We start from the raw sequence: 14,277 nt of genomic DNA, 5'->3' as shown, positions 1-14,277 counted from the left end.
ATCTATCAATACTAATAAAGCAAATAAAGAAAATGAATTCCGTAAAATTACTATGGTCAACAAAATCGAATTTTTGGACGATATTGAATTTGTTGCCTTTTTTTCGGAAATGACAGGAATCGAGCACCAAGACAATATGGGAATGAAAACGATGTGGCTGTCAACACAGTTCCAAGCGACTGCCCCTGATCAATCCGAAACTAAAACCCGGTTCACTCTATTGTATCGGGGAAAAAATCCAAGATTTTTAGAAACCGTAATATATAAAAAGGTAGGCCTAAGGAAAGAAACTTATATTATTAAAAAAAACACACACACACACTTGCTACCTGTTTTACCGACTGGTCACTGGAGACGAGAAAATATATGTAGACGGAATTACTATTCCGGTTTCTGGGTTGGCCGACCTTCTCCGTGCATTCTATGGCAGAGAAGCGGCGGCACTTGAGGAATGACGGGGCACAGAAATGGAGCTGGCATCAGGTCATACAGTGGGTCAGTCTCAGGTAACAAGAAACACCAGCTGAGCAAAGTATTACAGCACAAGCGACAAATCAAAAACTCCAAATATAGCAAACCCTGACGATGACAATAATCACAAAACACCCAAGTTTCAAAGCACCCCGTTCAATCCCCACCAGTCAATTCCATATCCTCCAAATTGGTTTGCGATTATCCAAACACAAGCAACTCATTCATAAATCAGTGATATTCCCAATTTGCTTGTGCCATGGGTGTTTTCAATAACTGTTCCATCCGCGCTTGAAGGTTGACCTCGCCACGGTCCATCGAGGTCATGTTTATATTTGTGCTCACTTTCCTGTTACCTATTTTTAAGATTTGATATATCCCAAATATTTCGTCAATTTGTTCAGGGAAAGAAATTATGTTGATGTTTACATATTTTCAGATTATGTTGTAAATATTCAAAGAACTATTTTTTGTATGTAACTGAGTATGAAAGGGGAAATGTATGTGACAGCAAATCCCGACAAAATAACGTTGTTGCAATGTTCCTCAGCGAAATCAAAGGACTTTAAAACTTAAGCAAACATTGTTACGATATTGTTCAGCGAGACCAGTAATCTACAAAGTTTAGAAGAATTCAACGTCAGCTTCGATGGGTTCATTGAAGTGTGAACCATTTAAAAGCGCTGGTTAAGCTGTGTCAACCTCACAGCTTGCGAATGGTTCACACTTCAATGAACCCATCCAAACTGACGTTCAATTCTTGAGTATTCTAAATATTATGCATCATCATAATTATACTGATGCCTAGATGCGGCTATATTTCTTAACCAAGGCATGTTAACGTTTTAGACACCAGGCACATTTATGTGTGCTTGTCGAGTTGGAATCATGGAGTGGGTTCAAAGTCTTGGTGGCCTTTACGTTCATCACTGGTCTCGTTTCCAACTCGATAAGTAAATATATGGTTGAGCGATCTGATATACAAGTACTCGTATTTAAAGGAAAGTGTCGTAGAAATTTAATGATGTGTGGCATTTGTTGTTTGATCACGACGCAATGCACTTTGCTGGTGCATATAAAGTGAAATGCATATTTGGTTAGGGAATATATTGGGACATCGGCACAAAGTTATATAAAATAAGGTTTAAGGCATACAAATAGTACAATGATTGCTAGTTCACCATCACCAAAAAGAGTCGTGGTAACGTATGAATTGGTGGTTATGTGGAAACATGTCTGCATTACACACATTACACACAAAGTCCTGTGTAATCTTGTAGTTCCGGCAATGGTGCACCTTACAACTATATGTATTTTCGCATTTTGCAAGAAATTGGTAAGCAGTAATAACATTGTGTATCTTCGTGGTCATGGTGAGTTCAGAGTTCCAATCCTGGCGTCAGTCACCAAGCCCTATCACGGCAGGATTGCTTTTCTCGCAAAATGTATTCCGCCATGACAAAACTTGGACATTGCATTAAACAACGTCAACATGCACCTATGGACAAGTACGTGTAGGTTTACCCAACATATCGTGACATAACTCGATCATTTCATATGTTAGTTGCTTTTGGGCTGCTTTGTAGACGGACCCATGGTAACAAATCAACAGTTGATGCAGTCGATTTTGCATCACTACCTCAACAGTCAGCAAACATAATCCAGCGTCGAGCGACCAGTTGAGACAGAAGCAATGATTATGAAGCTAATTTACCTTTGTTTAGTGAGCGATGTTACTGCAATGCTGATGACTGGATCTGGAGTTAAATGGACGAAATTTGACAACGTGATCATGTCATCACACATCATGTCTGAAGTTTCAAATATTCACAGGGGTATATTGTGTGTATTTCTGTGTCTTCAGAACAAAGCTTGTGTGTCTGTGTTCTATAGAGGGCAACACCGGCGATGTCAGTTTCATGACGTGCTGTTCATGACGCCTGAGGACGGAGAAGAAGAAATAGGTACCAAATACTACAGCTTTACAGCAGGTGAGGGATGACATCATTTTTGACAGGAGGCTAAGAAGGTGTCTCAGAGAGGTTTTCTTTTATTACTTCACTGGAACATGGTTAATATTTTCCGTTGCTAAGAGAGAAGATCACAAGTAAAATAGGCTTCTACAGTAAGTAAAGATCTAAATCGAGAATAATAATTACATTTAGATGAAACGTCGAGTGAGTGATGCCAAATTAAAAAGAAACAGTCAGAAAATGAAAGATGCCGTCATTAAGTCTCTGTCTGAACATTGCCATTAACGATGAAAAGCAACTAATGTCCTGAGACAGCAATATAAATCCAAAACCATATCGAAAAACAATATTTCTTATACGAGATACCCAAGTTGTTTTAGCATTATCATCAAGAGTTTTAATCATTTTATCTGCTTGTCGGGAAAATCTATGCTGTGGTAACTGGAGCAGCCTGCTCCAGTACTTAACTGCTCTGGATATACAATAATATTGCATGGAGACTCTGCCACACTCTCCCAGGACCATATTGGAATAAGTATACTTGTTTACTCTCAGCAATGATCTACAGGAACTCGTGTGCACACTATCGATGATGTTACAGTAAGTGGTTCCCCATTTCTCATATCCATAACACGGACTATGTGTGATCAAGGCATCAAATATGTTTATAAAATCATTATGACTAAGATATCCAAAATGTTTCTTATAGTTGTTAATTGGGAATACTGCTTTCCTCGCTTGTGCTGAACACGTTTGAGCCTTTGTCCATGACAATTGTGGTGAAAAAACAATACCAAAATAATTATCTGTACATGTTGACAACTTTTTTTTCTTCTCCATTTAGAAGCTATTTTTCATTTCTGTGGAGGGGACCTCAATGTATAAATACCATAATTTTAGTTTTGTTGAGACTTACTTTTGTTCTGCTTTCTCCACAAAAAAACGTTCCAAAACATAATTTTTTCTTTTGAAGCTGTAAAACAGTGTCAGATACAGATAAGACATCATCGGCAAATAATAATGAAAACACATCAGACATGTGTCTCCCACCTTCCTCCTCCAACATTACAGCAAGCTGGTTTATGAAGTTTTGTGGACTCGGGATACAACCTTGACGGGTGCCAATGCTACATGTCAAGTATGGTGATAAGCCAGAATCAGTTCTCACACAAGCAAACTAGTACTGTGATGAATACATGGTCGCAACATTTACCTCTAACACCAAGCTTTCAGAGATTTTAAAACAATACTTCATGATTTATGTCTTCAAAAGCCTTGGAGAAGTCATAAAAGAGACATAAAACGTTCCATTTTTATTTGATAAATATTCGTTCATCATTGTTTGCAATGTAAATATATGTTCTGTGGAGGAATATTTTTGTCTAATCCCGCTTGTGATTCTCTCATATATATTGTTATTATCACACCAATGTCACAGTTTATTATTTATGGCTTATCATGCACTTCAATGTGTTTCCTCTGAAATTGTTTGGGTCAAGGTTACTACCAATGTTTTTTTTATAGGGGAATAATACTTCTTCCCCACCGTTCAGGGAATATGCCAACGTTATACAGTTTATGAAACAACTTGGTTAATACAGGGGCTATACAAATCCTTGTTGATTTAACAAAATCACTTGTAATCCATCTGGGCCGGATGATTTGCCACTTTTTAATATTCTCAAATGGAAAACACTTTTTCCTGTGTGAAAGGTTTGTTTAATTCATCCATATAGTAATTATTGTCTGCATCAATAACTGTATCACCCCTTATCTCATGAGAGTAATCATATATACAATCACGATTCAAAAGGTTTTCAAATGGGTCATACAATTTGTCCACTGAGCCCTGGAGTTTCACTCTTTGTGTTTGAAAATATTCATATGTTTTCAAACGTCTTTTCAAAGCATAAATATGTGCTAATAATCTTTCCATAAACCCATATTTTCTTTGCTTAATGTCTTCCCAGTCATGGTCCGACCACGGTGGTTGTACTGAGGTTGACGATAACTGGCTATTTTTACGTACTCTCTTGAACTGATCAGCTGCATTATGATAAAGTTTGATAATAGTATCTAAACTTTGTTCAACATATGCCTCAATTTGCTTGTTGATAGCATAACAACAAGATGAGAACTTTTCTTGAAAGTTAATCATGAATAAATTGCTTACATCTGGAGACCAGTTGTGGTAAATCCATGATTTTTAATCATTTGAGATTAGTTGTTTGTGCTGGAACTTGAGGTTGCAGTTGAGTATGGCCAGATGCCACAGACATATCTTTCTTGAACTCAGTAGTACAGTAGAGAGAGAAATGGTTAGACTCATCCCTTCCATGAACACCAAAAGCACTGAAGTGCGGCGCTTGCCAGAAAATAGTCCACTATGCTGGTACCAGTATGCGTAAAGCAAGTATAGTTCCCATCTATATCATCAAACAGTCTTCCATTGAGAGCATGTAATCCATATATACAACATTATCTGATAGTTTTACACCATATTTGTTGTATGTTATGGTATCCTTTGTATTTCTTGGCATACTAAAAGGATCAGTTGGATAATCATCACTGTTATCTTGTATATAATGCCAATCATCACATGGAATATAATCTAAGAAAGATCAGATCATGAAAGTGACAGTTGGAATGTGATTTATAATCATGCATCCTCGAAAACTTTAACACAGGGTTTTTCGAACGATAGTTACGGGTTAAACGACTGAATCCATACAATCTAGACCATCTATTAGCAATTCCAGAATGTTCTTTTGTTTAGGTTTCAAATTTTTAATCGAGAATTTGTCAAAAAGGTTTTGAAGCGTTGTCGCCAATTTGTAAATAGTGCCTTAAAGCACGAGAAAACTGCCTTCTGATTGGTCATTCCATTGGTCTGTCAAAGTTCGCGCAAGGTCGGTCTGACGTGACCCGTAATAGGATGTCGTCGGATCTTTGTTTAGCGGTAGCGAGAACTAAGATCTGATTTTAATGAGATTGTCGGGTGTCTCGCAAATGTTCTCACCGAGTCAAATAATGTCATATTTTGAACAAACACTTCCCGCACTCGTTGTGTAAGGTACTCTGATACCCTGTGTGGTGGGCTTTCCTGGCCTTTGAACTTCCTTATGCTGCATAAAGAATGTTGTTCTTGTCACTTGTGAGAACAAACTTTACAAGAATTGTGGGGTTCTGTTTCCAATTGCGTAGTCAGTGGGCCCTGGTGATCAAAATGTCTTCTTCGGGAATGTTAAGTGTGTTTCTGATGAATTCTGACTTTATGTTCTAATTTATCCCGTGTTTACCCCTTTTCTTCCTCAATACCATTGAATAGAAGGTTGTTTTGTCTTGAGCGGGATTCATAATGATCAAGACAATCCCGCATTGCGCTTAGTTGTTCGTCCATGGTCTTATTTTCAGGCGGAATCGGGTGGTTTCTTCTCTCTGCTCTCTGATCTGTGTCGCCATTTTGTCGGATTTTCTATCCAAAGTGGAGACCCGATCGTTCACTGTTTATATATCCCCTTTCAAGTCCAATATTGCAAGCATTATGTCGTCATTTGAATATTTTGTACTTGTGATACCCACAGTACCTGTATCCTCTTGTGATAGTGTTGATTGCCTGCTCGTCTTCGGCCTGGGATTTGATTCAACGACACCACACCCAATCAGGAGTGTAAACAACATCAAAACTAGTCACAGGGTCGTCGAAACATGTATTTTTATCCTGATCGATATTCCATGCATTGTCTTTTTGGACATTTTCGGATGTTAAAAAGCTCCTATTTTCGCCCTATATTGTTCTTAACATATACCCATCTCGGGAGCTGTGCAAACACGTCTGTACACCTACATTACCCAGCATGCCATGACATATAAAGTTCTGAAATGAAATAATGCATCATTAAATATTCATGAAGACACCTCCTCGTCTTTAAGGTCATGATTCACAATTTGCACGTGTTTTCATGTTTGTTTGGAGTATGATACGCATGTTTGTTTAATGTGAACAGCACACAATGCTTGTTTAGCCATCAAGAGCTCAGAAAAAACACTTTTGTTCAACCGTTAATTAATTAAAAGCGACAAAGCCCTTTCCATATTCATAACAATTCTCTGCCAAAAGCAAAGTCGACTGCTCCACCTTGACAACACCACGAGCATGTGGCTAAGAATCACCATAAGAAGCGATGATGCCGGATGTAGCACCCGTCAGTAACACTTATTAAAGCAAGTCAATTGTTCATCTAAAGAAATACGGGAACAAAGGGTATATATAAGTCAAAATACGAAACTGCATCGGGCTAAACTAATTTCAGCCACGTATCATCGCGCATTTGGAAAGTGGATATAATGCTTGCACACTGCAACCGCTTGCTTGAAATCAAAGTCTACGTACCCTGGGTATGATGCAAACAGGAATGGTGCTAAACGAAGTTGACAGACATTTTAATGTTCATCAAGACACAATATTATTTCTTTAGAGACGTTATCTACAACGACCCTTCCAGCCATTCAATACGCTGTTCAATGTGTGAAGTATAACCTTATTGGGCATTCTGTGTAAAATCACATAAAATATAATCGAAAATAATATACCATAACAGTTGGCCATCGTGAGATTTCATAAATATAAGTCAAAAAGTTTGTTATATATGGGTTTAGGAAATTATCTTAATCTTATAGTAATATCACAGTGACTTAAAGCTGAATCATTGTGATCTATCTTACAATATGGCATACCATGGGTATTTGGTTTGTTACGCCAATACCGCACAGCAATGTCTATGTGTCATTTTGAAAATTATCAACGATCTTTTTTATCAACAATTTTATGTCATTTATTGACAGACAAGTGGTTTTGTAATACAAATCTCAGATTTCATAGCTATCTTTATGTGTTTAGGAAGTGCAAGTATAAAATTACAGATTTGTGTTTCTCATGTCTTTTAAAAATGGTTTTGGGGATGGGGTGATAAACAATTTAAACACGTGTGTTACGCTAGTCAATTTACAATGACTGTTTTAACTCTTTCAACACCGTAGGCTGGTATACCGGCCAAGAAGCAACGAGTCCCCAGACACAACATCTGAAATACGTATTCCAATTCAATTTATCATTTTTCCTCGATGCATTAAAAAAATATTCACTATTTCCCGCAATGTTATTGAAAATATAACTCTCGGACACACACTTTGACAACATGTCAAAGAGCAAAATAAAGACGTTTCAAGCATATCTTTACATATATTATACAAAGTAATACATAAAACCAACAAACATATATCTAAAAGTTTCCAAACTTACATCTAAGTTATTATTTCAATCTTTTCGGGCGATCGCGTGTAATGGAGGTCAACTTGCGTCGCATTGAATTCTCGGCTCAGACACGATGTTTAATGCAAACATATATGCATGAAAAATCTTTGTCACATCTCGTAACCTGGCACGATACAGTCAAGAAGTGTTTAAATGCTGATATGTTGATATCGATAAAACTGTTCAGTTAGATTGTTTGGATTGATTTATACCAAATCTAAGCATGTGTAAAGAAGAGACCACTTAAATTAAAGTAGCAAAACATTTTACAGCTTAGTGGTAACCACGAACTCTTTGTTTCTCATGCATTTGTGAATTAAAAGTAGTATTGGACTATACTTCCAATTTCTTCATTATGAGGATAAATGGTCTATGTATATTTACAACGATAAAATGGTTACATTCCTTTTAAAAGGTTTATGAAATGCTGATAATTTTGAATAGATAACTGTTTAGTTGGATTGGTCGTATCGATTTATACAGACTCTCTAAGTGTGTGTAAAGGACAGACTACTTAAGCAAAGTAACAAAAACTGTAACATAGAGCACACGCTCTACGAAGGAGGCCTGTAAGCAATGTTGCGTGATCAATGGACTTAAAACTCCAGTGACCCGATTATGCACTCGACTGAATTTGAACAAGAGAGCGGTGTAAAAATATAAATTATCGAAAAAGACGAAACGTTTGTGTTGAACCTCACTACTAACTGCACTAATTCCAGGGCAAGGTATGATAAGGTCTCTTCTTGGCCTATCGATTACGCATAATTTATTACATGAGCAAAACGTTACGAAATCATTATGAAAAACATCAGACGTGTTTTTATGTGTTTTGTGTCGATGCAGACGGCATTATTACATCTACATGTATATGACGGATATCTGTAATTATTTCGACAGACGATGCAGTGATAGATGTAATGAGCAATACTCTTTTATTACGGACTATTGCTCAGAATAAGATTTGTTAATGACCTGAGTTGAGTCGTTGTACTTAAAATTTAGCCAGAATCGTGTTTCACGTACACGATACACTCCTTCAATAACAACGATACGGTTTGCACAGTTCATGCACGGAGCAGGACTCATTTCATTGTTTTTCATTTATTTATACTTGGCCCAATTGCATTTCCTGACTGCAAATAGACACACACCACTATTACCTGCATAGCGGTGCATGAATTCATGGGGGAACGTGGTGGATACAAACCCATGTAGTTTTGAAGATGTATAAGGCATCGTCGTACCTGAATTTTACAGGACATGTGTTGATTCCATCCGCATGAACCTCAAAGTTGATCGGTTACAGACACGACTCGTGAAGTCAGCTGCAATTCACAATGATGACTGGAATCCTTTCATTGTGGGTTCGAATCCAATATTTGCCCTGATTATGATTCTAATTTTGTCAGTCTCACACAAATGCTCTTGGACCTAACCAATGTCGCCAACGTTTATTGGTTCGATTTATTACTTTTGTGATATTCTTAAATATATTTGATTTTAATCATTTCAGTTTGTTATCGATCCCATTAAGATGACACTCCCTAGCTAAAATATCGTCCAAAGCATCATCCAAATCCTAAACTCATTCACAAAGACCATCGGGGAAGGTGCAAACCAGATATATTTTTTTCTGATGAAAGCAATGAAATACACATTTATGAATTCTACTGAATGAAAGTACGTCTGCCAACAAACTCCCTTAGAAACATCCTAAATTATGAAATTTGGAAAATTCAACATCTGTGTAGACATTCATGACAATCTCTAGAATACTCAGAAGCGATCATCCTTGACACGTTCAAACTAAACACCTCTGCCATGTTCAACTACACACCTCGGACATGTTCCAAATAAACACCTCGGTCACTTTCCAACTAAACACCTCGGCCATGTTCCAACTAAACACCTCGGTCACTTTCCAAATGAACACCTCGGCCATGTTCAACTAAACAAATACGTCTTGTTCCAACTAAACACCTCGGCCATGTTCAACTAAATAAATTGGAAACTCGTAATTATCGATCATCTGTCCATCGTGAATGAATGCTGTAATGGATTAACAATGTTAATTCACCCATGACAGAAAATCCGTAATTCATTGTGGTTCGTTGGTTTTTCTTTAGTTCTTAAACAAATCAGATTTTATAGCCAAAAGTCTTCTAAGAACTTTGGGACGACATAACGAAAGATAACAATGTGTCGATATATCTGTTCTATGGTTCATTTATATTCATAGCAATGTATGACTGTCCTTGTCTATTTCAGATGCATGTCCATCTGGCTACGTCCACAATCGCCTCCTCAACTTCTGCTACCAGGTTCATACTGACCGTACCCCCCATAAGAAGGCGCTTGCTGACTGTGCGTCCAGAGGAGAACACTTTGTTGTAATTGACAGTGCGGACAAGCAGAACCACGTCGTCAGGCAGGTCAACTCGTCATCAGGTTCGTATTCCTGCCTTCATATCCACCCATCAATCACATTCAACATCATATTCCTGCTGTCATAAGTACTCTAGGTGGCTGAATTACCCTCCACTGACGTCGCAATATCACAAAACCTTATTATCATGGGCATCACATTTGTTCTATATTACATATAACGTCTCCTCGCATTTTATATGTGTAGGGTTTAACACGTAAGAGTTGTTTTTTTACAAAATTTAAAATCCGAAGCTGAGGGATAAAACCGAGGGAGGGTTTTAAATCTCATAATTAAGAACCCGAGGGAAAGTGTTTTGTCTAACTTATGAACCCACAAAGGGGACCTAAGACAACATTTACAACGTTTTTATGTTCAAAACAAATTTTCCATAAACTTTAGGAGACGGGCGACAGATATCTGTTGCTGACGTATGGGTACTTGAAAAAGACATTCTTAAAAGCATTGTGATTTATCAGCGTGCCTGTTGTCTAATGGTACCTACCTGGGCTACAGATACGAAGGTTGCATGTTCGAACCTCGGGGAATATAAAGAATACATTTGCCTTTCATTTGATATTTTATTTCAAATGTAAACGGAAGTTGAATTTATTAAACCCCTGGTATATTATGTAAAATCCAAGGGATATCACAACATTTCCGTTTTTGAGATTTTAACCAGACTGGAGAACAATAGAATGACGCCCCTTGATGTTTATCAGGAATGAACACGTCACAGTGTTTGCCGTATAAAGAATAATTTCTTTGTAACCTGAAAAGTACAATATCAAAGCAAAGGATTCATGGCAGGAGTATTGCTATTCGGTATTTTGCAACAAACAAATACTTTTTGTATACAAATGGTGTGAGTATTACCTATAAAACAAGACATGTTTAACCTTTACGCGAACCCCTGGTGTCATCACTGAGTTTTGTGCAAAGTAATTTGCCTTTTACGTCCACTCAAATCTGTTTTAGCAGATTATCTGTCGAAACAGATTATATTCAAGACAGAAAGTGTCTTAGTAAGTGACAGTCATCGTTTTCTCTCATCGCAATGTACTTTATTCTCGTAATGTGAAAGTTCTGGTACACTCACACTAGTTTTAGAAACTGAAATTCAGCTGCGAGTCAGAATGCGATCGATTCAGTGAAAATATGTTGTTTTAGGCCACACTCGAACAATAGCATAGAGGGGAGGGGTTGCGTGGGAGGACACCAAGAATGGGTTTTTTAACCTATATTGAGAATCCATGCTGCATTTCGGTAGACAGCAAACACATTGGCACCCAACCATCCTCACTTAACTGTAACATTGTTGTTGATAACATGCCATTCAAGTCATATTATCTATGATTTTACCAGCTACACTTAAATTCATTGATCAATAATAATTGCTTCTCACTTCCCAATGGACAAAAATGATATTTCAAGTGCCTTGTTAAAATTTCAGAAAACAGAAAAATTAACTTCTTCATTGATGGTTCAGATCTGGCAGAAGAAGGGAAATGGGTATACCATGACGGCCGACCTATGACGTACTTTGCCTGGCGCCCAGGCTACCCGCTTGACATATATCCTGAGCAGGATTTCATCATCATCCACCAATCAAGCAACACTGGCAGTGCATTTATGTGGCAAGACAGGAAGAAGAATAACGCATACCGCTACATCTGTCAAAAAGACCTTTGAATCCAGGAACATAAATGGGAGCCAGTTACGTACACGTGACTATCACGTAACAAAGAATCACCAAACTGGAGCTGTGAACCTTGCAAGAATGTTCAATAGGATTCTATTCACTCTTTTTAACAAAGTTTTCGAATAACTTATGTTCCTGGTTCATATATTTGTCTTGCTAATAGGTTAGTCGAATTTTAAAAGGCGTTAAATGGGTGTTCATTGTTAAAATTTGTCTTGCTAATAGGTTAGTCGAATTTTAAAAGGCGTTAAATGGTTGTTCATTGTTAAAATTGAAGTGAACTTGCATTGACGCCTAGAGCGCTGCTCCAGGTGTTGGTGGTTGGTTGGTTTGTTGTTTAACGCTGCACTCAGTATTCGAGCTATATGACGGCAGTCTGAAAATAATTGAGTCTGGACCATACAATCCAGTGATTATAATCATGAGCATCGATCCACGCAACGGGGATCGCTAATATGCATTTCCCAAGCCAGCGAGCCTGACCACCCGATCCCGTTAGTCGCCTTTTACGACAAGCATGGTCACCTTTTACGGCAGGCATGGGTTGCTGAAGACATATTCTACCACAGAACTTCGAGGTGTATATATCGGAATAGGAACAAGAAATATATATATTTAAATAAGTGGAGTAAGAGAGAACACAGTTTTAATAGGCTAGCGCTTTCAACTTTCGGACTTTACTGTGTTTTTTTCTTTTCTTTGATAAAATCGTCCTCGTCCTCGTCTTGGTATGTCCACCGAATTATCAGTTAACTTTGATAATTCGGAAGATCATAATGAAGTATTTTCTCAAAATACTGCCCTTGGGCAAGCTTGTAATATCAGCTCCTGAAGCATTTTCCCAAATCATGTCTCGAAGCTCTGTTAGATACATTTGCGCCACTTGTTTATGTCTATTTTCTCTTCTTTTTTTATCGCATTTGAATCACATTTCGTTTTGAATGGATTCGCGTAAATAGCATTTCGTTTACACTGTAATCCTTGTTTTGTATTTGGTTCCTAATCTGAATAAACTCGTGTGAGTTTGGACAGTCGGGTTTGTGATTTATTGGCGTGGTGGCAGCAATCAATCCACCCAATACGCCTTCGACACAAAGAAGCATTGAAAACCTAAATACCTCCAAGTAAGAACAAGAGTCATCAGAAAGATGACATATCCCCGGCAGCTGTCTGTAAAGTAACCACAAGTAAATGTGCAGTTTTGTATGTAATGAGTCAAGAGTTGAAGAGCATACATTGTTTACCAACAAAAGATCCACCATGGTCGCATCCATATGAAATGGAAAGTAAAACATGTGTGTATCTGTGGGGTTTTTTATGCACACAAACGACAAATTACAAGAAACAATAACTAAACAAGCGTATAGTCAACGAAGTCATCTATAACCCCAGCCCATTTTAACACGTTATGGTCCCAAACCAGGTAACTGACCCAACATTTCTCTTTGCCCATGTCAAAATAGCTGCAAAGGAAATTCTAAAATAAACATTTCTAAAACTTCTTAATATCAAATGGCACCTGTTCAGTAAGTACTTTATATATAGACATGCATGTTTGGCAAGGAAATATTTAACAGTTTAGTTGTTATACTCCATAAGTGAACCCACCCTATATGAAAACTTAAATCCAACTTGTCGCCATGGAAACGTAAGAAATAAAAAAATATAAAATTCCTAAATAGCAAAAGACACCAGTTCAGTATGTGCCTGGTAGACATGTCAAGTTTTGTAACAAGTAATTAACAGTGCTTGAGTTATGCTCCGGAAACGAACACCACCCTCATAGAACCTAAGTCCAACTTGTTGCCATGTAAACGTAAAAATTAAAATTTTCTAAAATTCCTTAATTACAAAAGGCACCAATTCAGCATGAGTCTGATAGACATGGAAAGTTTTGTTAGAAAGTTTTGAATCGGTTTTGAGTTATGCTCCGGAAACGAACACCACCCTCATGGAACCTAAGTCCAACTTATTACCATGGAAACGTCAAAAAATAAATAATTCTAAAATTCCTAAATAGCAAAAGGCACAACTTAAGTATGTGACTGATAGATATGCCAAGTTTCGATCAAATACACTGAATTGTTTTCGAGTTCTGCCCCGGAAAAGGAAATGATTACGAACGGACGGACGGACAGACAGATTGGCTGATCGCTATATCCCCCCGCATTATATGCCGGGGGGATAATAAACACAATAAGCCAGTTTACTTTCTGACAAGGCATTTTCACTCGCCATGAAACAATCGAAAATAAATTATTCAAGTTGGTTGTAATTTGAATCGAAAATCAGTCAACTCGGCCCAAAGTTAACTTTTTTTAAACATTGATTGTAATCATGTCTACTCCTCGCGCTCAAAAACAAAAGCAATTAACAAAAATTAAGACAA

General features: G+C 37.5%; 1 protein-coding gene across 1 annotated transcript; it reads left to right on the top strand.

The window, feature by feature from the left end:
• Positions 1–423: 423 nt before the first annotated feature.
• On the top strand, positions 424–11,878 carry LOC125383457 (perlucin-like). Its single transcript, XM_048401593.1, has 4 exons — positions 424–506; positions 2,365–2,462; positions 10,030–10,209; positions 11,640–11,878. Exons 1-4 carry the CDS (start codon positions 424–426, stop codon positions 11,876–11,878), a joined length of 600 nt encoding a protein of 199 aa, XP_048257550.1.
• The last annotated feature ends 2,399 nt before the right edge of the window (positions 11,879–14,277 follow it).

The sequence above is a fragment of the Haliotis rufescens genome, unplaced genomic scaffold (genome assembly GCF_023055435.1).
Source record: "Haliotis rufescens isolate VD_foot unplaced genomic scaffold, xgHalRufe1.0.p SCAF_23, whole genome shotgun sequence".
NCBI lineage: Eukaryota > Metazoa > Mollusca > Gastropoda > Lepetellida > Haliotidae > Haliotis > Haliotis rufescens.
The sequence above is the reverse complement of the archived record's forward strand: the minus strand, read 5'-3'. Positions and strand labels throughout refer to the sequence as shown.